Raw genomic sequence first — 24,812 nt, 5'->3', positions numbered from 1 at the left:
CTAGCCCGGAACCCCTGAAACCTTTAGTTTCTCTCTTATCTACCCTCATGCTTTCTCCAAGCCCGTTTCATCCATGAGACCCACCTACTGCTCCCTTGACCCTTTTGCCACTAAACTGCTGATCACCCAATTTTCTTTCCAGGCCCCCCTATTGTAAATGGTCCCTCTCCAAGTACTGCCCCCCTCCCTTTCAAAACCACCATCATAACTCCCCCTCCTCAAAAAAGCAGCCCTCGACCCCTCTGTCCTTTCAATACTACCACCCCGTCTTCAACCTCTTTTTCCTTTCCAAAGTGCTTGAACATGTTGTTGTCTCCTAAATCCATGCCCATCTTTCCCACAACTCCATGTTGAATCTCTCGCCAAACTGGTTTCCACTGATCCTACAGCACAGAAATGGCCCGAACTAAAGTCACAAATTATATCCTCTGTGACTGTGGTGCATTAAGCCTCCTCGTCCTCTTTGACCTTTCTGTAGTCTTTGACATGATCAACCATCCTTCTCCAATGTTCAGCTCTGTGCTACTACCCATTAACCTGGCTTCACCTTTACCTATCTCTTGGTCATATCTTCAGCAATCACTTTTCAGCCCCCTCATCGTTACCTCCAGAGTTCCCCAAGGATCTATCGTTGGTCCCCTCCTCTTCCTCATCTACATGCTGCCCCTTAGTGACATCATCCGTAAGTAGGGGGTCAGCTTCCATACGTTCGTTGACGAAATCCAGCTCTACCTCTCCATTACCACTATCGACCTCTCCACTGCCTCTGTGTTGTTAGACTGCTTGTCCAACATCCAGTCTCGGATGAGCTGCAATTCTGACCAGTTAAAAATTGGGGAAACTGAGGCTATCACCTTTGATATTCCATATACTTGCCACCAATTCCATCCCTCTCTTTGACCATTGTCTCAAACTGTTTGCAACCTAGGCATCTGATTTGACTCCGAGCTAAGCTTCCAATCCCATATCCTCTCCATCATAGAGACCACCTACTTCCACCTCTATAACATTTTCCCTATCAGCCCATCTGCTAAAGAAAACCACATCCATGCTTTTGTTACCTCCAGACTTAACTATAGCATTGCTCTCCTGGTTGGCCTCCCAGCCTTCATCCTCCATAAACTTCAGCTCATATAAAACTCTGCTGCCTGTATTCTATCCCACACCAAGTCCCACTCACTCATCACTTCTGTTCTCATTGACTTACATTGGCTCCCTGGCCTGAAAGCTCAAATTCTCTTCCTCATGTTTAAATCTCTTCATGGCCTTGCCTGTCTCTGTAACTTCCTCCAGCCCTACAACCTACCCACCGAATTCTCCATTCATCTGACTCTAGTCCATTGCGCCACCATTGGTGGCCGTGCCTTCAGCTGCCCAAGCCCAACGCTCTGCAATTCCCCCCAATCTCCTCTGCCTCTCCACCTCCCTCTCCTCCTTTAAGACTCTCCTTTAAATCAATGTATTTAATCAAACTTTTTGCCACCTCTCCTTATATCTCTTTCTTTTTCTGAGTATGTCTCTGTGAAGCACCTTGGAATGTCTTTCTGCATTAAAGGCACTAAATAAATGCAAGTTCTTGATGTTGTTGGTAGAGCGTGCAGCTGACCTCACCAGATTTGACCAGGTCACCTCATTTACAAAATTATATTATGTTCCTTTTGTATTTGGTAGATAGGGAATGAAGAGTACAGCAGTATTTAAAGGGCTGCTCTAATTTTCACGCAAGAGAATAGCTGTGCACCCAGGACCAAGTGCCAGAAGTGCCTCCTTTGACAAGAAGACTATGTGTGTGCTGTTGGAGGAGGCTGTTGGAGGAAGCTGGTAACTTCTGGAGCGCAGAGGAACCCTCCAAACCAAACCAATGATGGAAGGAGATGGCCAACAGAGTCAATGAAGTCTACCACATTCACAGGTCTTGCAAGCACACAAGAAAGTTCTCTGTATTAAGGAAGTATATCAAGGCACAGTTGATCAAAATGTGCCAACTCCACCAAAAGGAGCAGCTTCACTATGTTTGCACCATGCAAAAAAACCGACAGGGCTATGGGGAGAGGGTAGGGCAGTGGAATTAGTTATAGATTTCTCTAGCAAAGAGTTGATGCAGACATGACCTTTTCTATGCTGTAAATCTCAATGATTCTATGACCCATAACATGATGGCACATCAGCAATACAGCATGAAAAAAACTGGCCTCATCCTCATATCATACACCCCATAACTACCAGACACTTGCAACTGGCAGAGAGAAAAGCCTCTTTTCCCTTAACTAATTGTTATGTTTTGTCACCAAATCCATATGGCACCACAAGTTATTTCCATGCTATGTAGTCATTGCTCCACACAAGATTCAATATGGCTGGGCACTTGAGTGCATCTTGCATTACATCCAAATGCTGCAAGTGTCTGTTTGGTCTGGTTTTAAAGGGAAAGGCCGCCCACAACCATGGAGAGAGAAGTTACACTGGTGGAGGCCAAGCTAACCTGTACCACCTCTTCCACCATGAGCAGCATGCCCTACAAATCATAGGGGTGGAGGCCATAAAGGATGTGGGCAAGGGAAGACTTGGTGGCTTTGTTCCATTCCAACAATGTATGTTTTCTTTAACTTCTTCCTGTTTTCCTTCAAGTTCATTCACTCGGTAACATGCTGGTACCTCTTCCCACCAGCAACAAGGCACTGTTGGCCTTGTTAATGTGAGCAGATTTCATACTTTATGCTTAGCCATGTTTCTTTGTTCTGTGCAGGGGCCTCAAAAGATGATATCCCTCCTAATGGAGTTGAATAAATAGCTGGCGGTGTACACAAGCACCAGCCAAGTATTCCAGGACCTGTAAACACCATCTCACATACATTCACTTCAGGGGAATCCAATAGAGGTTTGGGGGGTTAGGATCCGCTGAATCAATGAGCGTCAATGAGGAGAAGCGAGTGGGCATGGCAGCGGACAAGCAGCGACAAGAAGGGAGGGCTAAGGCATCTGCTGTGAGACCCATGGATTCGTAATTTACACGGGCTGGATACAGAGTTGAACGTATTAATCAGCAGAAGCAATTCATGCAGTCATTTGAGAATCTTCGGGTTGCCTGCATGGAGTAGCAAAGAATATCCAGCTCCAATATCTGTGCAGGTATGTGAGAGCACCATGGAAAAAGTAACAATTTCAGGGAAATCCACAGTTAAGTCTGTGAGGTCAGAGGGCCCAACACAGCTGTTGTGTTGCTGGCCAATGCTGTTCCTGCCGCTGTTGAGACCTTGGTCTCCAATTTGCAGGAGGGTCTCATTTCTCGCCACAAGAGGGTAAGAGATTGGCTTTATAGCAGGCTTTACACGGCTTAGTGGCAGCCGAGGGTCTGTCCCCACACAGCTCCCTCATCATCTGCAAGGGGCATCCAGCAGCTGGAGTGTAGAAGCAAGAGGCTGAGATTGATAGATTTTTGTTGGGCAATATTAAAGGTTACTGAACCAAGGCACATAGATGAAGTTAAGATACAGATCAGCCATGATCTAATTGAATGGGGGAACAGGCTCGAAGGGCTGAATGGCCTACTCCTGTTCCTATGTTCCTAAGAGGCCCAGATGAAACATTTACCTCTCAGGGTGTTGCCCCATCCAGCAAAGCAAAGTTTGTCCTCAGAGACCACAAAAGAGGTAGAGAAGGAACAGGAATAGCCAGCCAGCACTGAGCCAACTCATGACCTTGCAGAAAGAAGGAACTTGCCACAGCTTAGTCACAAGATCCTGCCACCACAGTTGCTGCGCTATTGAGATGGCAGCCAGAAGGTACACAAAACTAAGGAAATAGACAACACATAATCCACAGTCCTGCCATGTGCAAACCCTGGAGAACTAAACATTAAAGCAGAAACTCAATATTTGTAACAGGGAAATAAACTTTACAATGTACTGTGTAGATTTAAGCCCTGATTTTAACTCACAGCTGAGAGTTGTGCAGGCAGGCGCCGAGGCGGACAGCAAACTGTCCGGCCCTCCACAGCATGAGATTTTAACTCCTGGGGTCTCATCTGCATATGCAGTGTCAATCACCTGCCTGAACCTGGTAGGAAGCGATAGATGGCTAGGGTGAGAGTGGGATTTCGGGTGGAAAGAGGCCCCCATTGAGAACCTGTAGGAATGGTCCCTAGCACTCAGGTAGGTGCTTGGGAGGTGGGGGTCAGGACAGCATTGTGGTCAGGGGAAGGGGAGGGAAGCCCAGGGCAAAGGAGGTCACAGGTTTCCGTGTGGGGCCGAGAGGAGACAAGGAAACTAAAAAAATAAAAACAACTTACCTTTCTGGGCCTCTTCTGGGCCCTGGCTCCTTTTGGCATCAGGTTGGCCTGGCAGGGAAGCCACAATGGCCTAAAATTGCAGTTGAGCCCCGATGACATCATCGGAGGCCGATGTGCATGTTTAAAGAAGGACCCCACTGCCTTCAGGCGGGTGTCCCTCTTGCCTGCTCAGAACAGCAGGTTAATATCAGAACCCGCAGGAAGGCAACAGGATCGGTGCATCAGCCATTTTAACAGCCCGCTCGCCTGATTTCCACTGGGCAGGCAGGTTTAAAATCAGCCCTTTATATTCAAAAAGGACATATGAATGTAGCATGTAGTGGGATACAGGTTGAGATAGTAGTAAAAGTTTGCAAATTGATAGAGCAGATTGTTAATGGGGTTACTGAATTACGCAAAAGATCATAGGACTGTGAATCAGCCCTTCATATTCAGAAAGGACTATGATTGCAAGGGCATACAATGCAGCTTCTAAGTGAGATTCCTGTTAATCAAAGAATTAACACACTGGTTTTCTTAGCTGCACATCAGCTTTGCAAACCTTCTCTTCTTCTTCCTTTTCCTTTGCCTGGTGTAGGTTGCCACAGGTGCGAATGACTTTAGTGATTTTCTCAGGGTAGTAAAACAGTACCCCATCTGATCTATCAAGACAGCAGAATCTGTTTCAACATACCAATTGTGCTTCAACCGAATTCAAATGGAACGAGCCTCGTACTTCCTGTCAGCCTCGGTTTGGGGATTCTTCACCGGTGTCAATAGCCAGCGCTCCAGGAAACAGCTCTGGCCCTCTGGCAGCCAGATGGACCATTCTGCCTACTCCTTAAGAAGGTGCTGGCACAGTGGGCTGCTGCAAAATGAAGGCATCGTGGCTACTGACAATTCACCTGCATTTTTATTCCTGTAGTCCAACAACACCTGTACGGTGATGGAATGAAAGGCTCTTCTATTCAAATGTGCCATGGGGTTTTTGTTAGGTTTTGATGGCTCAAGCCTTGCTTGATGCATCTATGGACTAAAGTCTAACTAATGTAGCAAACATCACCAGCAGTGGTTTGAAAGGATTCAATCATGAAAAAAGTTGAAATCTGTGGTGACTTTCAGAGCAATAGGGCTGTCCCTATGCAGGTCAGGTTCCAGTAGAATGTAAAACTGTGTCATCTTGTGAGATGGAGATGGTGAAGGCAGGTCTCCTTAGACATGACAAAGCAGATGTAGCTGGGTCTGGAGATGTGGCTCCTGAACTGATTGCAAGTGGGTACCAGATGACTAAGGCACAACTGCCTTTCTTCACTCTGGTGAACAACTTTTCCTCCTCTGAATTCATGATAGAATTGGCGAGCCCAATGGAATGCCCAGGCTCTACAGGGTGCTTAGAGCTGAGGGTGGCAGCTGCTGTCAACAAAAATGCTGTGGGTAGAGGTCTTTGTAGAAGAAACCCCGTGTTGCAAAAATTCAGCAACAAACAGCACAAAAAGCTGCAAGATCAGTAATGTAGAAACAGCAGTACGATAAGGAAGCAAACTCCAACTTGCAAAAAAAGAGTCTGTCCTAGTTTTAAAATCAAATTTATTTACTAAAAGCAAGGAAACGGATAAGCTCCCTGTTTTAAACAGGTAGGAAGAGCAGAAAGAGTGAGGATCCAAGAAAATACAGAGCATTTCTTGTGGCAGCAAATCAAATTTGGGAGTACAGCACTGCCGACACTCAGGCCTATCCGCTCGACTCTACAGTGCACATGCTGTGTGCCTGAGCCTGTTCTGTGTGCAATATCAAGGAATCAGGTGTATAAATTGGTTAAGACAAAAGAGTGAGTTGGCATGGTGGACTGGGGTTGCATCATGAAGCAGTAGGTAGTGGATTTATATCCATGATTCCTCACACAATCTCAATCTAAGTCAGCTGTTAGGGGAAGTTGCTGAAGGGAAGCCAGGCACTTTCTTGCAGGACCCGAGGGTCATCATGGCCTGCTGTCACTACCAACACAGTGGCAGTAAAAAAGAACGGAAAAATTTACCCCTTAAATTGAAAAGGGTAACTGACTGTTCCCAATGAACAAAGGGCAGAATCACAATTTACCTCTTCTGTTCTCTAGCATTAGGATTTACAGACCACTTGGCATTGAGTTAACTGTACACCTCTAGTATCTATGAATACAAAAGTATATGATTTTATGGTTGAAAATATATTACAATATTCCACACACCAGTGATGTAAACAGTGTATTTGTAGAATCCAATGCTTTGAAAAATTATCATTTAATTCTGCTGGAAAGTAACTTAAATCTCTGATGGTTCTAAGGGCTTTGATTTAATTCATCCCAAATGTTTTGCCATTTCTTTATTCTTTCCCTTGACAGAAGTTGTTTGTTTGGTATTTGACCCTGAAGAGAAGTCATTTATTTTCTATCTTTTACCAGTTTTCCTGTTTTCACAGTGGTTGCACTTGATCTGTCATCTTATTTCACTTCGAGTTCCAGGTCATCTTCTTCGCTGATTGCTTCTGCAGAGTCATCGGGGTTATACACTGAGCTTCGCTTTATTCCAAACAGTGAACTTGTCTGCTGTCTTCTTAACCTATGTAAAAAGGATTAAAATCACTACAATATTTTGGTTTAATCTATCAAGTAGTAGCTTTATTTGGTCCTAAGATACAGCTAAATCCACAGAGATAGAATTTCTGTTTGCCCGATACGCAATGCACACTCGGTCCCCATAGAGACATACCTCACTTACCTAAGTCCAGAGAGCTTAAGCACACGTTAGCAGAGCCTAGGATGAGGGACTCTGAAGTGTGCATCGGAATATTGATGGAATTTAACCAGCTAAAACCAGACAGCTTGCAATATACAGTAGTTTGAGGATTAGTGCTAGTTAAAATATTATAGCAAAGAATAGACTAATGGAAATTATATTCACTTTCTTAAAATAGTGGACAAGGAATTTCATATGAATGCATTTATTACTAATATCACACAGTATGAATTCAACTCAAAAGAGATTTAATCACAATTTATGCTTTTAGAGGGTACATGCTTCACCCTGGCAGTGCGCAACTGCAAAATTTACTCCTACATAAATAAAATCAAACTGGAGTTTTCTTTTAAAGGAGGTAATTTTCTCAGCTAGATTTTTATCCAATTTGCTAGACTTTGAATATGGATTGCAGAATTTTCTAAAAGTATTCCCCTGGCTGGAGAGTCTAGAACTAGAGGGCATAGTTGCAGGAAAACGGAGATGAGGAGGAATTTCTTCACTCAGAGGGTTGTGCATCTTTGGAATTCTTTACTCCAGAGGGCTGTAGATGCTCAGTCGTTGAGTATATTCAATGCTGAGATAGATAGATTTTTGGACTCGAGAGGAATCAAGGGATATGGGGATCAAGCGGGAAAGTGGAGTTGAGGTTGAAGATCAGCCATGATCTTATTGAATGGTGGAGCAGGCACGAGGGGCTTTATGGCCTGCTCCTGCTCCTATTTCTTATGTTCTTATGTTCTTATTGAAAATAGTTGCTATTTACTTGCGCTGGTGAATCAAACTAATATATCCTTAAACCTGGATCGAAAAAGTTTTCGACATGAAAAGAAAGACTTGAACTGATATAGTCTCTTGTCATATCTTTCAGAAAACTCTCAAAATGCTATGTGGAACTGAAAGTGCAGGGACTGCAAAAGCCCCCAAACAGCAATGGGATGAATGAGCAGTTAACAAACACACCAACTGGCCATATTTTACACAGTCAGTGTTTCATATCTAGCACCTGTTTTACAGCATTTACTGACAAAAATTAATGCAGGATTTAAACTTTTGTGCTGCTGCCAGGTCGTTCCATAATACATCTCTTCTTCTTCATGTGCATAACCGCATCAGGATGCTCCAGTTCTTGTTGGTTGGCAGCGAATGTGAGGCACGTAGGTAAATAGATTTTTTTTTAAAAAGCCAAAGAGCAAGCAGCCTCTGAACTAAATTAATTTTATCCTATTTGGACTTGCAAAGGAGATACACATAAAGAAAACAGTACATTTGTTTGTGCTCTCTAGCTTGTAAAGTAGGCCTGCACAAATATTAAAAGTGAACAGTTATCTAACAATTCAGATTTATAATATGCAGGGAGGGAGCTCTCTGACATAAAGTACATATTATTGGAAAATTCACATCAGTTGCATTAAAATTATAATCAATATTTTCACATTATGAAAAGAACAGTAAGTTACTACAAATGTTGCAGCAGGTAGTACAAATAAACAGATATGCCTACAGTCTGTGTTTCCTACATGGTGCATGATTCTCAGTGTTTTTTTGGCAAAAATCAGCATAGAATTCAAACCAACATCACCCTACAATGCACTTCAGCAAAACTGTTCTGCACGTGCGTCGATATTTTATACATGTGCAGCTGCATCATCGGTTAGCTCAACCGCATAAGAAGTAGATACATTTATAGCAGAAGTAAAAGGATTTATAGCTCTTTTTTTCCACGCTGACCGAATACTTTCATTCTAACCAGCAGGTGTGATCCCAATATTTTGCAATGGAAATCATGCTGAAGAACAATAGCACTGGCCAAAGTAATGGCAGCAGTTCACGTAGCATTACATTGAATTTACGGCACAGAAACAGGCCTTTCAGCCCTACTTGTCTATGCCGGCGTTTATGCTTCACACGAGCCTCCTTCGACCCCTCTTCATCTAACCCTATCAACATACCCTTCTATTCCTTTCTCCCTTGTGTGCTTATCCAGCTTCCCCTTAAATGCATCTATGCTATTTGCCTCAACCACTCCTTGTGGTAGCGCATTCCACTTTCTTACCACTCTTTGGGTAAAGAAGTTTTTCCTGAATTCCCTATTGGATTTATTATGTTTTGCTATGTTTTTTGGGGCCTGGACAGCTAGGCCCATTGAAGAACTTCTCTGACATAATCTCATTGCTGCAACACCCTCAGACTCCACATTATTACCTAAAGTATATCTGTAACTTCCCCAAAATAAATTATTTTTGGTGTCGAAATCAAAGCTACAGTAGACCCAAAATGTTGGAAAATTTACCAAAAAAGTGTAAAAAATTAAAATTTCCTAGGGGAGCATGATTCCAGACCATCATTGGAAATACGTTTAGAACCTTTAGTGCTCACATCCCCTTTCAGATTTTTTTAATCTGCCATTACAAAGGCAGACTCTGGAGCACTTTAGTATTTCCTTGCAGTAACAAGTGATCAAATGTTGGGTGGGCCTACAGCTTAAGATACAAGAAGCTTTTGTCCTGCTACACTCTCAGTCCTGGGTGTGAGGTATACACAACATATCCAATTGTGTATGTGTTTGCTGCAGAGTGGTGTCAGTGTCATCAGTAGATCATAATTCCGAAACAGAGCTTAAAAGCAGCTCAAGGAAGGGCACGTGCATGAGCATGACTGTGCATCATGATGTCCCTGTGTAACAGTCGAGGCCGGGGCCTGTTGTATATGCAATTCTTTGAGCTCAGTTTCAGAACTGGCAACCTGTTGGCCATACCAAGCATGCACTGGGAGCACAAGAAACAAATCTCCCCTTGTTAGGCTGAGATTTAGGATTCGGATTAAGTTTTGATGAAGGTTAGATATAGATTTAGGGTTACATTTGGGATTAGGTGAGGGTAAGGTTTGGATCAGATTTAGGGTTAGAGTTTGGGTTAAGGTGACTTTATTTGGGGTGGAAACACTATTTTATTGAAGCAGAGAGTTTATTTTCAGTAGAGAGATTTCATTCTGGGATGGATTCACCAGCAGCAGTGGATGTGTCATAAATTTTGCATGACACTGGCTGTATTAGCTACGCACCATCAGGACCCAGAGTCACACACATGCAGACAGAGCACATTGTTTTTACTGTTCAAGTATCAGCTTAGCTCAGTTGGTAGCATTCATGCCTTTAAGTCAGAAGGTTGTGGGTTCAAGCCCTACTCCAAGACTTGTGCACATAATCTAGGCTGACACTTCAATGCAATACTGCGGGAGCTCTGCACTGATACAAATGCCATCTTTTCGATCAGACATCAAAGCAAGGCCCCATCTGCCTATTCATATGGACGTAAAAGATTCCATGGCACCAGTCGAAGAACAGCAGGTAATTCTCCCAGTGACTTCGCCGATATTCCTCCCTCAACCAATGCCATCAAAACCAAATTATCTGGTTATTCAACTGATTTTGTTTGTCGGAACTTGCTGTGTGAAAATTGGCTACCACGTTTGCTTAGATTATAAATGGTTACACTTCAAAAGGTAATCTATCAGCTGTGAAGCACTTTGGGATAATCTGAGGTGAAGAAAAGTTTTTTTTCATTCTTCCTACTTGCCCATGTGAAAGCTGTACAGCAAGGACATATTAATGGCATGGAAAGCAACCTCTGGAAGAGGTTTGTCAACTTTACATGTGTTTTAAGGAGTGAATTTTTCATGCAAAAATAGTTGTAAAAATTAATTGAATTTAAAAGTCATGAGTCCTTACGGTCAAAAATGAACTCTATAATCCGGAATATCTGATTTCAGGTACCGTAGTGATTAACCTCATGTAAATCAGCAAATGTTTTCTTTTTCCAAATTAAAAATTAGTTACCCATGAAGTAAAAACGTGTTCTGTAATCAAACAGAATACACAATTTTTAATATAAAATTCACAAATATCCCCCGAGAGCATGCCCTAGGTTACCCTACGAATACACATACTGCTGGTGAGGAGAAGATTCATTGGAAGAAGTACGTACAATTTTAAATTTGTTGCTCACACCCCTGCTCTCCACCTGTGTTTGCGCATCATAGTTAACGCCACTGAATTTCAGTTTGTGCACAAAAATGGAAGGAATCATAAAAGTCAATTCCCAAAATAGCAATAAAAGCTCTGAAGCCCAATGTAATAAAAATGGAATTTAACTTATTCAGTGGCCCTGGTTGAAGACACTTATTTAGAGCCATTGTGAGTTGTTTTTTAGTTGTCAGCTGGCTTTTGGGGCTATTTCGGTTGTTTTGAAGCTGTTGGTCAGCTTCAGCTATTTACTTAGGATGGCACTTATGACAGTTTTTTTAGTGTTATCGGTTGAGGGAGGACTGTGGTCATAACACCTGGAGAACTCCCTGCACTTCTCCGCATGGTGCCATGGGATTTTTAATATTCAGCTGAACCAGCAGAAGAGACAGAAGGGGCTTCAGTTTAATGTCTCATTAAAAAGATGGTGTCTGTGGCATACCCAGGGAAAATAAGTAAATAAATTCCAAAACAAAAGATGTGAGAAACAAAAGATGCTGGACAGGGTTTTCAGCTTCTGCACTCGCTAGTCCATGACCTTACTGTCCATTAGAATGAACAGGGAGAAAGTTGAGGATTGGCAACCAAACAAGCAGAAGAACCCCAGCCTTCATTCATATCATAGAATCATGCAGCGCAGAAGGGGGCCATTCGGCCCACTGTGCTTGTGCCGGCTCTTTGACAGAGCTATCCAATTAGTCCCATTCCCCCACTCTTTCCCCACAGCCCTGCAAATTTTTCCTTTTCAAAAAAATCTGTGAACTTAATGGTTAAATCTTCCTATATTGAAGCTTTTACAGGCATTTTCACTCAAACTGTTTAATCTAAATTTAGTATCACTGGGATGGCCTTCCAGTTTGCAGGTGTTAAGGTAGTTTAAGACAGTTATACAGCACTTATTTTCTGATAAGCTGCAATTTCTTAAATGTAACATTTTAACTTCTTGTTGGTGTAAGTTAAAATGCCCTCTTAGTGCCTACTCACAACAATCTGCCGAAACAAGCAGATAATGCGGGATTTGAATCCTATAAATCACTGGTCAATGATCACTATGAGAAAGCTGTTTGAAGAATTTCTTGCTATGATTCAGAAGAGCTCACTTCACTGAGACAGAGGTGACCCTCATCGTTGAAAAGGCAATGGCAAGCAGGGCTGCAATTCTTGATGTAAGCCTTCATCTATCTAATCCACAGCTTGCTATTCTGAATGACCAAGTAGCCAGAAAGTTAATTGCTGCCATCACTTTCACTGCCACAAACAGAGCAGCTGGAGCCACTGATGAATTGTTTAGATGATGTTTACCATTACGTGTACCTCCATTAAGGCTGCTCTGGAAAACCTGAATCTACATACACCCAGCTATGAGATTCAGAGGCCAATGGATCCTCTTGCTAGAGTAAAATCTCTTCACGTTTGTCCTCCTTTTAGAAACCTCTACCTCATTTTCATCCGAATCATCATCTGACAGCATAATGACTGCTGTAGTTGAAGCAATTGCCATGCATACTCTCTTTTGTATGGGGCTTTTAGCCGACTGGCGTGCATTAAGGGCTGGTCTTACAGTGATTTGGAATGAAACATAGAAAATAGGAGCAGGAGTAGGCCATTCAGCCCTTCAAGCCTGCTCCGCTATTCAACTCGATCATGGTTGATCCTCTATCTCAATACAATATTCCCGCTCTCTCCCCAAACCTCTTGATGCCTCTTGTGTCCAGAAATCTATCGAGCTCCATCTTAAATGTATTCAGTGAATTGGCCTCCACGCCCTTCTGTGGTAGAGAATTCCACAGGTTCACCACCCTCTGAGTGAAGAAATTTCCCCTCATCTCAGTCCTAAATGTCCTACCCCGTATCCTGAGACTGTGACCCGTTGTTGCGGACCCACCAGCCAGGGGAAACATCCTCCCTGCATCCAGTCTGTCTAGCACCGTCAGAATTTTATATGTTTCATAGAAACATAGAAAATAGGAGCAAGAGTAGGCCATTCGGCCCTTCGGGCCTGTTCCGCCATTCAAAATGATCATGGCTGATCGTCTAACTCAGTACCCTGTTCCCACTTTTTCCCCATATCCCTTGATCCCTTTAGCATTAAGAAATATATCTATCTCCTTCTTGAATACATCTAATGACTTGGCCTCCACTGCCTTCTGTGGTAGAGAATTCCATAGGTTCACCACCCTCTGAGTGAAGAAATTTCTCCTCATCTCAGTTCTAAATGGCATACCCCGTATCCTGAGACTGTGACCCCTGGTTCTGGACTCTCCAGCCATCGAGAACATCCTCCCTGCATCTAGTCTGTCTAGTCCTGTTAGAATTTTATATGTTTCGATGAGATCACCTCTCATTCTTCTAAACTCGAGTGAATATAGGCCGAGTCGACCCAATCTCTCCTCATACGTCAGTCCTGCCATCCCTGGAATCAGTCTGGTAAACCTTCGTTGCTCTCCCTCCATGGCAAGGACATCCTTCCTCAGATAAGGAGACCAAAACTGCACACAATACTCCAGATGTAGTTCACCAAGGCCCTGTACAACTGCAGTAAGACATCCCTGCTCCTGTGCTCAAATCCTCTTGCAATGAAAGCCAACATACCATTCGCCTTCCTAACTGCTTGCTACACCTGAATGCTCGCTTTCAGCGACTGGTGTACAAGGACACCCAGGTCTCGTTGCACCTCCCCTTTTCCCAATCTATCACCATTCAGATAATAATCTGCCTTTCTGTTTTTACAACCAAAGTGGATAACCTCACATTTATCCACGTTATACTGCATCTGCCATGTTCTTGCCCACTCACCCAATTTGTCTAAATCACATTGGAGCCTCCTTGCATCCTCCTCACAGCTCACATTCCACCCCAGCTTTGTGTCATCTGCAAACTTGGAAATGTTACATTTAGTTCACTCATCCAAATCATTGATATATGTTGTGAATAGCTGGGGCCTAAGCACTGATCCCTGTGGTACCCCACTAGTCACTGACTGCCACCCGGAAAAAGACTTGTTTATTCCCACTCTCTGTTTCCTGTCTGTCAACCAAATCTCAATCCATGCCAGCATATTCCCCCCAATCCCATGTGCTTTAATTTTGCACACTAACCTCTTGTGTGAGACCTTATCAAAGCCTTCTGAAAATCCAAATACACCACATCCACTGGATATCCCCTATCTATTCTACTAGTTACATCCTCAAAAAAACTCCAGTAGATTTGTTAGGCATGATTTCCCTTTCATAAACCCATGCTGAATTTGTCCAATCGTGTTAATGCTCTCCAAGTGTTCTGTTATCACATCTTTTATAACAGAGTCTAGTATTTTCCCGACTACTTATTTTAGGCTAACTGGTCTGTAATTCCCTGTTTTTTCTCTCCTTCCTTTTTTAAATAGTGGGTTTACATTTGCCACCCTCCAATCTGTAGGAACTGTTCCAGAGTTTATAGAATTCTGGAAGATGCTCACCAATGCATCCACTATTTCCAGGGCCACTTCTTTTAATACTCTGGGATGTAGATTATCAGGCCCTGGGGATTTGTCAGCCTTTAGCCCCATTAGTTTCCCAAGCACTATTTTTTTTTACTAATACTGGTTTCCTTCAGTTCCTCCCCCCCACTAGACCCTTGGTTCCCTAACATTTCTGGGAGGTTATTTGTGTCCTGCTTTGTGAAGACAGAACCAAAGTATGTGTTTAATTGTTCTGCCATTTCTTTGTTCCCCATTATAATTTCCCTCATTTCTGACTGTAAGGGACCTACATTTGTCTTCACTAATCTTTTTCTCTTGACGTATTTATAGAAGCTTCTACAATCAGTTTTTATGTTCCCTGCTAGTTTACTCTCATACTCTATTTTTCCCCTCTTAATCAATCTCTTTGTCCTCCTTTGCTGAATTCTGAACTGTTCCTAATCCTCAGGTTTGCTGCTTTTTCTGGCAATTTTATATGTCTCCTCTTTGGATCTAATACTATCCCTAATTTCTTTTGTAAGCCACGGTTGAGCCATCTTTCCTGTTTTATTTTTGCACCAGACAGGAATGAATAATTATTGTAATTCCTGCACACATTCTTTAAATATTAGCCATTGCCTATCCGCCGTCATCCCTTTTAGTAAAGTTCCCCAATCTGTCATAGCCAACTCGCACCTCATACTTTCGTAATTTCCTTTATTTAGTTTCAGGACCCTAGTTTCGGATTCAACCACTTCACTCTCCATCTTAATGAGGAATTCTATCATGTTATGATCGCTCTTCCCTAAGGGACCCCGCACAACAAGATTGTTAATTAATCCTTTCTCATTGCACAATACCCAGTCTAGGATCGCCTGTTCTCTAGTTGGTTCCTCAATGTATTGGTCTAGAAAACCATTGCGTACACACTCCAGGAATTCCTCCCCCACAGTATTATTGCTAATTTGGTTTGACCAATCTATATGTAGATTAAAGTCACCCACGATTATCGTTGTACCCTTCTTGCATGCGTCTCTAATTTCCTGTTTAATGCCCTCCCCTACATCTCCACTACTGTTTGGGGACCTATAGACAACCCCCACCAACGTTTTCTGCCCCTTGGTGTTTCTTAGCTCCACCCATACAGATTCCACTTTGTGATTTTCCGAGCCAATATCCTTCCTCACTATTGCATTGATTTCCTCCTTTACTAACAACACTACCCCTTCTCCTTTCCCTTTTTGCCTGTCCTTCTTAAATATTGAATACCCCTGGATGTTCAGTTCCCATCCTTGGTCACCTTGCAGCCATGTTTCTGTAATCGCAACTATATCATAACCGTTAATATCTATCTGCGCTGTTAATTCATCTACCTTATTGTGAATGCTCCGTGCATTAAGACACAATTCCTTTTAACTTGTCTTTTTAAGATTGCTAGTCATCTTAGTTTTATTTTACACTATGGCCCTATTTGTTTTTTGCCCTTGTTTTCTCTGCCTTCCACTATTGCTTCTTCCCTTTCTGTCTTTTGTTTCTATCCTTGTTTCCCCCTCCTCTGTCTCCCTGCTCAGGTTCCCATCTCCCTGCCATTCTAGTTTAAACCTTCCCCAACAGCACTAGCAAACACCCCCACGAGGACATCGGTCCCGGTCCTGCATGGGTGTAACCTTGTACAGGTCCCACCTTCCCCAGAACCCGTCCCAATGTCCCAGGAATCTAAATCCCTCCCTCCTACACCATCCCTGCAGCCATGCATTCATCTGGTCTATTCTCCTGTTCCTATACTCTCTAGCACGTGGCACTGGTAGTAATCCTGAGGTCACTACCTTTGAGGTCCTGCTTTTTAATTTATCTCCTAACTCCTTAAATTCACCTTGCAGGACCTCATCCCTTTTTTTACCTATGTCGTTGGTGCCGATGTGGACCACGACTACTGGCTGTTCACCCTCCCCCTCCAGAATGCCCTGCAGCCGCTCCGTGACATCCTTGACCCTAGCACCAGGGAGGCAACATACCATACTGGAGTCACGTTTGCGGCCGCAGAAACACCTATCTGTTCCCCTTACAATTGAATCCCCTATCAATATAGCCCTGCCACTCTTATTCCTCCCCTCCTGTGCAGCAGAGCCACCCGTGGTGCCACGAACTTGGCTCTTGCTGCTTTCCCCTGATAAGCCATCTCCCCCAACAGTATCCAAAGCGGTATATCTGTTTGAGAGGGAGATGGCCCCAGGGGACTCCTGCTCTACCTGCCTAGTCCTTTTACTCTGCCTGGCGTCACCCATTTCCTTTCTATCTGCGTAATCTTTACCTGCGGTGTGACCCACCTCAATGAATGTGCTATCCACGATAATCTCAGCATCGCGGATGCTCCACAGTGAATCCACCCGCAGCTCCAGCTCTGAAATGCGGTTAGCCAGTAACTACAGCTGGACACACTTCCTGTCCGCATGATCGCCAGGGACACCGGTAGCGTCCATGACTTCCCACATAATGCAGGAGGAGCATATCACAGGTGCAAGCTCTGTTGCCATGACTTGCGATTTACACTGCAAATGATTGTGACACATAACTATAAAGAAATTGCAGCATGACTATCGTTAACTGGATCTGAACTTCCTCAACAATTGGCTAAAGAGGCATCTTTAGAAAAGAATGATCAAGTTAAGCCTATGTGAGAATTTTCAAACTGACGGTAATACTGTACCACTCAAAGTCGTTCCAATGTCTAAACTGCTATTTTCTATCCGGTAATAAATCAACACCAGCATCACCATCAGGCAGGATATCACCCTCGTCTGGTCTCCTACTCTGGTGGCACTAGGACATTTGCTTCCCACCCTTTGTTCTGGAAATCAGCAGCACGAATGATAAAATGTAGATCTGAGTTTGAAAAGGGCACTGCAACATGAATCACACCATTCTTCGCTAAAGGGCTGTTACTATCATTTGTAAGTTCCTGCTATGTGGAATGCCAGTAGGATATATCAATAAAAGTTGGGCTGCAACAGGTAAAAAGGATGCAGAAAGATGCTCATACCTCATGTAAAATTATTTAAAAGACTATATACCAGTTAAGCATTTAAAAACATTGAACAAGTTTGCACAACAGCAAGAAAAAAAAGCTTTGGTTTTGGTGCAGTATTCCTCCCTCGTTTGCACTGCAAGTTTGCATGTGGTACATTCAAGGTCGTATTAATAAGGTGCTCAACAGAATTTAATTTTAATTTTAGGGGGTGCACTCTACCACATCTGTGATCAACATGAAGCAAAATACTCCTGGAATAGCACAGAGCTGCAAAAGATTTTAACTTAAAAAGATACTTTTAAAAGTTCTTATAGCCTGTACAAATAGGGACCTCTTTTGTCCCAGGATGAAAAGTCTTTTCTTTAACGTGTTGTAAAAGGCCCTTTTACTTCACAACACTCTAATGTAATTCTGCCGCATGCCCAAAATAGATTGAAACAGCTTCACGAACATTTATTTCATGGCACAAAACGACAATCATCACTGCCAAATAAAATAGATAAATCAATGCTCCAAGGTACTGAAAGGCATTCTGTGGTTGTGTGTGCACTGATGCACTAATAATCAAATTCATCCCATAGTTTAAACACGTTTACTGTGTCTTGTTTACCTTTTCAAACTCCATTTACATTAATATGTGATAGACACAGACAATGGTGATCTGCACACTTTAATAGGGAAAAGCTCGTCACTAAAAAGGTCACTGCGCCAGCACTCATAAATCCATTATATGACAAATGAAAATTCAAGATATTGACAATACTGGAAATTAAAATACTGAATCTAGGCACTTAGCAAGTAGAGAAAGGTTAATCACAAAGTAAACTGCAAGGATGAGATAGACTGTTGGTGATCTTTCCCCTCAATTTACTTTCTAACTGGTGGAGCTCAAAGTACTTAAGAATATGTATTTAGTCATGTTTCACTGTGTGTTAAAAATAGCAAAATATAATCAAGGAAGGGGTCATTAGTGCTGTGGACTGAACCCTATGTGAGGTTGATGTTTTCCTGTTTGTTAAATCATATCCGATCACTTGCAGACCTGACCATGATGGTACAAGTCAGGGAGAATGTTAGAAATACAGTAATTGTTTAATTATGGTTTGCTACAAGTTGCTTTTGTTTGGATTCTGCTTCCGAACTAACTAAGCTTAAAAGATGTCTAAGCAGACAGTGTCATGTGATATATTTGCTATTGATGGTTGTATTCTTTTAGGAGCTCCTGGACCTGTCGTACCTTATGCCAAGTGCAAGCGGTTTGTTGCGGCAGGATGTCCCAGGGTAAATCTCATGACTTTTACCTTCCAGTGAAATTTGTCCAGCACTTTAAGCTCAAGCAGCAGTATGTTTTAAAATGCTCGTGTTTTGCCTCTCTTTACCCACCCAACATCGAAAGAAGTTTCCAGACTCTTAATGTAACAACTGCTGTTACAGTCAGCAAGCGCTCAGCTTTGTTCTGTTCACTGGCTCTTTCGCGCACACTCTCATTTTAAACAGTGTCAGTGAGCAGAGTGGAACTGAGCACTTAAGAGATAAGAATGGCTCCTGTAGCTGCTAAGCACAGGAATTCAGACCACTGCCTTCAAACACAGTTTGATAGTGAAGCATGAGCACTTGATGCAGTCATTTGAGAGTATGCCAAGCAGCTTGTATAGTTTGGGGGCATCTACGAAGTAGTCCAAAACCAATTATCTGTGCAGTTCTGCATGGTAACCTGAAAAGCAGCAGACCACTATGGAGAGGGGCCTCTACAGTGAAGCTCCCCTCAGCTGAGGTCCTAAACTTAGTCATAGCTTCTTTAATGAATGCACACACCGCCTCATTGGGCAATCATAGATTCCACATGCAGGTTTCTTCAGATATGTCCAGACACAACTGACCCTATGAACCAAATAAGGGCAGGTCAAAATTGATTACCATAGATGCAAAAACACCTGTCTGTCTGGCATGCCTCCTCCGACACAACCTGCAAATGCAGAGGATTCTCAGAGGTATTACAGGAAGCGCACCATGAAATTTCCACGGGGTTAAAGGCACAGATAACTAATGAAGTACAGTTTTAAAAAAACTCTCAGTCAGCTTGGTTCAGGCAAAACAGGAAAACAATTAGGCAGCAAAGAAGCAGCAAAGTACATGGGGCGTGATTTTAGCTCAGAGCCGGGAATGCAGCGCGTGTGTAAATATTCGCGTGGGGAACCCGGAAGTCAAGTGAGTGCGTCGTAATCTGCAATTACAACTCAATTGAAGGTAATTATTTTTGCTTCCGGGTTTCCGCGCAACAGCCAGCCACATTGACTGTCGGGAGGGAAAGGAGCCGCACATCAGCGAGGGGGGAGAGAGGGAGAGAGATATTGTGGGCCATGGAAGAAATCGGAGGGTGGGGGAGGTGGGGGGAACATGGATGACATTGGGCGGACCTTGAAGAAGGGGGGCAGGTTGGGTCGACCATCAGTGGTTGGGGGCGGGGGGGGGGGGGGGGTCGGCTGATCGCGGCGATCCTCTCGGCCAGGTGAGCTTGTTGGGCCTGGATGAAGCACTCCTGCTCCTCCGGGCCCACAAGCAGTGCAATAAAGGCACTCACCTCGTGGATCCGGCCCTTTTCGCCTGTTTTCACCTGATGTGAATCAGATGCGATGGGAAACCCAAACAGTTAAGGTAAAATTCGTTTGACATTTCCAATACACATAAAATGAAGTGCCTCAACTATCGCAGTGAGGTACATTGCCCCTTTAAATATCGGCCCGCCAGCTTTAAGTGGGGATGGGACTTCTGGGTTTCTATTGCACGTGCCTGGGTTAAACCCGGAAGTGGGCGTGTTGGAGCTGGGATGGGGTCCCACTCCAAAAACAAACTATTTTTACTGCCCATCCGCCCCCAACCCACCCGTTCTTGGAAGTTAAAATTACCCCCATGGAAACAAATGCAACAGGTGCTTGCAACAAGTCCAAAAAAAAGTCCACTTCAAGAACACACAAGAGGAGGGGCCTCTGGTGCAACACCTGTTGTATACGGGAACCGAGCATCTGACGTGGTGTCCAGGTGCTCAGACCATATTATAGGATCTTGCGCTAGTTTGATATTTTGGGGGGATTAATGAGTCTGGCACATGACAGATGCATAGGCCCTCGACGCTTCCTGGTTGCAACATTGTGTGCCAAGCACACCAAGCACTGATCAGGCACAGACTCCATATTGTGGGCGCCAGCACCTGATATGCAGCTGCACCACAAGTACCTAACATCACAATAACCTTCAGTTACTCACAGGTCTGTTCTTTCTCGCCTTGTAGGAGAAGGGGGTGCAAAATGCAAGGGAGAGGAGCAGAACTGGAGGTGGCCCACCACATAGTGGAGGTGACGGATGGGGTGGAGGAGGCCCTGGAAATAGAAAATAGGAGCAAGAGTAGGCCATTTGGCCCTTCGGGCCTGCTCCGCCATTCAAAATGATCATGGCTGATCGTCTAACTCAGTACCCCATTCCTGCTTTTTCCCCATATCCCTTGATCCCTTTAGCATTAAGAAATATATCTATCTCCTTCTTGAATACATCTAATGACTTGGCCTCCACTGCCTTCTGTGGTAGAGAATTGCACAGGTTCACCACCCTCTGAGTGCAGAAATTTCTCCTCATCTCGGTTCTAAATGGCATACTCCGTATCCTGAGACTGTGACCCCTGGTTCTGGATTCCCCAGCCATCGGGAACATCCTCCCTGCATCTAGTCTGTCTAGTCCTGTTAGAATTTTATATGTTTCGATGAGATCACCTCTCATTCTTCTAAACTCCAGTGAATATAGGCCTAGTCGATCCAATCTCTCCTCATACGTCAGTCCTGCCATCCCAGGAATCAGTCTGGTAAACCTTCGTGGCACTCCCTCTATGGCAAGGACATCCTTCCTCAGATAAGGAGACCAAAACTGCACACAATACTCCAGATGTGGTCTCACCAAGGCCCTGTATAACTGCAGTAAGACATCCCTGCTCCTGTACTCAAATCCTCTTGCAATGAAGGCCAATATACCATTCGCCTTCCTAACTGCTTGCTGCACCTGAATGCTCGCTTTCAGCGACTGGTATACAAGGACACCCAGGTCTCGTTGCACCTCCCCTTTTCCCAATCTATCACCATTCAGATAATAATCTGCCTTTCTGTTTTTACAACCAAAGTGGATAACCTCACATTTATCCGCATTATACTGTATCTGCCATGTTCCTGCCCACTCACCCAACTTGTCTAAATCACATTGGAGCCTCTTTGCATCCTCCTCACAGCTCACATTCCACCCCAGCTTTGTGCAAACTTGGAAATGTTACATTCAGTTCCCTCATCCAAGTCGTTGATACATATTGTGAATAGCTGGAGCCCAAGCATTGATCCCTGTGGTACCCCACTAGTCACTGCCTGCCACCCGGAAAAAGACCCGTTTATTCCTAATCTCTGTTTCCTGTCTGTCAACCAATTCTCAATCCATGCCAGTATATTCCCCCCAATCCCATGTGCTTTAATTTTGCACACTAATCTCTTGTGTGGGACCTTATCAAAAGCCTTCCGAAAATCCAAATACACCACATCCACTGGTTGTCCCCTATCTATTCGACTAGTTACATCCTCAAAAAACTCCAGTAGATTTGTTAAGCATGATTTCCCTTTCATAAACCCATGCTGACTTTGTCCAATCCCGTTAATGCCCTCCAAGCGTTCTGTTTTCACATCTTTTATAATAGACTCGAGCATTTTCCCCACTACTGATGTTAGGCTAACTGGTCTGTAATTCCCTGTTTTTTCTCTCCCTCCTTTTTTAAATAGTGGGGTTACATTACAAATAAGTCGGACCATCGCATGTCAATCCATCGGAGATGGAGAAACTGGCAACCCGCAGATGGCTGGTGACAGAATTTTAACATCTTCCACAAATGATGAATTGATTTTATCAATGATGTAATTGTGCCAGACCTCAATATGGGCATTGGAAAGATTGTCACTTTTGAGATGAATCACTAATATCACTTTCTGTTGTCTTCCAGGGCCTTCACACCTTCATAAGAACATAAGAAATAGAAGCAGGAGTGTTGAGACATGGATGAGGGGAAGGGAAACTGTTTGAGACTGATAGGGATGAATAGCCATCCAATTAAAGGGTAGAGAGACGGATGATCGATATCAGTTTAAATTGTAGGGAGTTCCTCAGAACAAACAAATCAAAACATGTCAATTGACTTTTTGTTGTTTTGATGCAAATAGTGTCACTCAAGAATAAAAACTTTGACAAGCTCTGTCTTATCAAACATAGGAAACAAAGATAATCTCATTGACTGTTGAATTACTTCGGGCACCTTTGACCTTGTTACTTGATAAACAACCAACAAAGACAGTCAGTCTAGTGAAAGATCAATCAAGTACTGGGAAGTCACACTTCACTCGAAATAAAGACACAGTAATCTGCATAAGATCACTGGATGGGAGGAATGTCACACATGGTTTAAGTTACCAAAGACACAGCAATCTTTGTGGGAAAATGGCCATTTCAAAGCCAGTTGTTTTTGAATAGTGTTTGAGTGGCAAACAGAGATGTTGGGCCCGATATTGCCAGGGCGGCGGGTTCGCGGCAGGGGGTCGATTGGGCGCGTGAGTAACGCGCCCGGTGAAATCAGTATGCTCCGAACGCAATCTCAAGCTGATTGGATCCACTTACCTGTGCTTTCGGGTTCCCCGCTGCTAAGCTGCGCGGCGGGCGGACTGCGCATGCGTAGTAAGGTCTGTCAGCTGGAGGAGCCCTATTTAAAGGGGCAGTCCTCCACTGACTGATGCTGCAAGAAATAGGAAAAATTACAGCATGGAGCAGCCCAGGGGGGAGGCTGCTCCCAGGTTAATGATGCCTCACTCTAGCTCTTATTGGATGGGGTAAGGAGGAGGAGGAGGACAGAGATCTTCCCCCCGGCGGGCGGGAGGAAGCGGCCTGCCTCTGCCACCAAGAAGGCCTGGCTCGAGGTGGCAGAGGAGGTCACCTGCACCACCAACATATCGCCCACCTGCATACAGTGCAGGAGGTGCTGCAATGACTTAAGTAGGTCAGCCAAAGTGAGTACACTTACTCATTCCCCTACACTCCGTCTGCCACATCACTGCCCCCACCCCACATCTCCTTCTGCACAGCCAACACTACTCTGTCACATCACCTCTCACATCCACTCTAAGCTCATCCTCATCTTACCTACACTTACTCACCTCGCCAGTACTCATCCCTCCATTACCACTCAACCCAATCCTCATACAATCTCATGGCTCTATCTCATACACACCCTCTCGTGCATCTCTTTCACGGTCAGCCTCACTCAACCTGCCACTACCTGTGCTGCAGCCACAGGGCATGCATCACATATGTGCAGTAGGAAGTGTAAGGCAAACGTGTCGTGAGCATGAAGGGGATGTACAAAGGTGTTTGAGGGTTTGTCATGGTTTTTACTTATATTTAATTTCTGATCAACTCACATTACATATTATATTGGCACCACTACTGCCACGTCTTTGCGAATCTTGTCTGGTTTGTGCAATAATGCCCTTTCCTGAGGATCACAATGAAGACCCACAACTGATGCCACCCATTGTGTCACTGCAGAGTGGGTGTAGGTGTATTTGCAGGGCTCTTTTGTGCAGACGACTGAGAGACGTCGGCAATGTCCCCGGTGGCACCCTGGAAGGATGCGGAGGAGAAGTTGTTGAGGGCAGTGATGACTTTGACAGCGACAGGTAAGAAGATGGTGCTCGGACCAGCCGGGAGCAGCTCGGCATGAAGGAGGCTGCAGATGTCCACGACTACATGTCGAGTGACTCTGAGCCTCCGTGTGCACTGCTGCTCAGAGAGGTCCAGGAGGCTGAGCCTCGGTCTGTGGACCCTGTGGCGAGGGTAGTGCCCTCTGCGACGCATCTCTCTCTGCGGTTGCCCTCCCTCCTGCTGTGCAGGTGGATGTGTCACAGCACTGTGTTGTAGAGCTCCACGTGTCAGAGGTGGATGGCGTGGCTGGCGAGGCTGGTGATGCTGTTCGCCCTCCGAGGAGGTCATGACTGCAGCCAAGGTGGCCCCCAAATGGAAGATGTACATCTGAGTGGGTCCGCACGGTAGGTACATGCGTCTGGACACCGGGGTAAGTGTGCAAGTTGGTGAATTTTATTGTTAGGAGGAGGGTGGTGGAGGCCAAACTTTGTCCAAAGTGACAGAGTGGCCTCCTGCAATGCGTGAGGGTCTTCCCCCACACCTGTCAAATGGACCTTTGCCGCTGCCACAGG

General features: G+C 44.2%; 1 protein-coding gene across 3 annotated transcripts in view; it reads right to left on the bottom strand.

Moving 5' to 3' along the window:
• Positions 1–207: 207 nt before the first annotated feature.
• The window catches only part of LOC137318799 (coiled-coil domain-containing protein 102A-like), a 533,993-nt gene continuing 509,388 nt past the window's right edge, over positions 208–24,812 (bottom strand). For all 3 annotated transcript variants that reach the window (XM_067981441.1, XM_067981440.1, XM_067981442.1), the window contains exon 9: positions 208–6,861. In XM_067981441.1, the coding sequence (XP_067837542.1) occupies positions 6,744–6,861 (118 nt within the window). In that variant the 3' untranslated portion in view covers positions 208–6,743. The remainder of the gene's footprint in view (positions 6,862–24,812) is intronic.

This window comes from Heptranchias perlo, chromosome 3 (genome assembly GCF_035084215.1).
Source record: "Heptranchias perlo isolate sHepPer1 chromosome 3, sHepPer1.hap1, whole genome shotgun sequence".
Classification (NCBI taxonomy): Eukaryota; Metazoa; Chordata; class Chondrichthyes; order Hexanchiformes; family Hexanchidae; genus Heptranchias; species Heptranchias perlo.
This window is presented reverse-complemented; position numbering and strand designations above follow the sequence as displayed.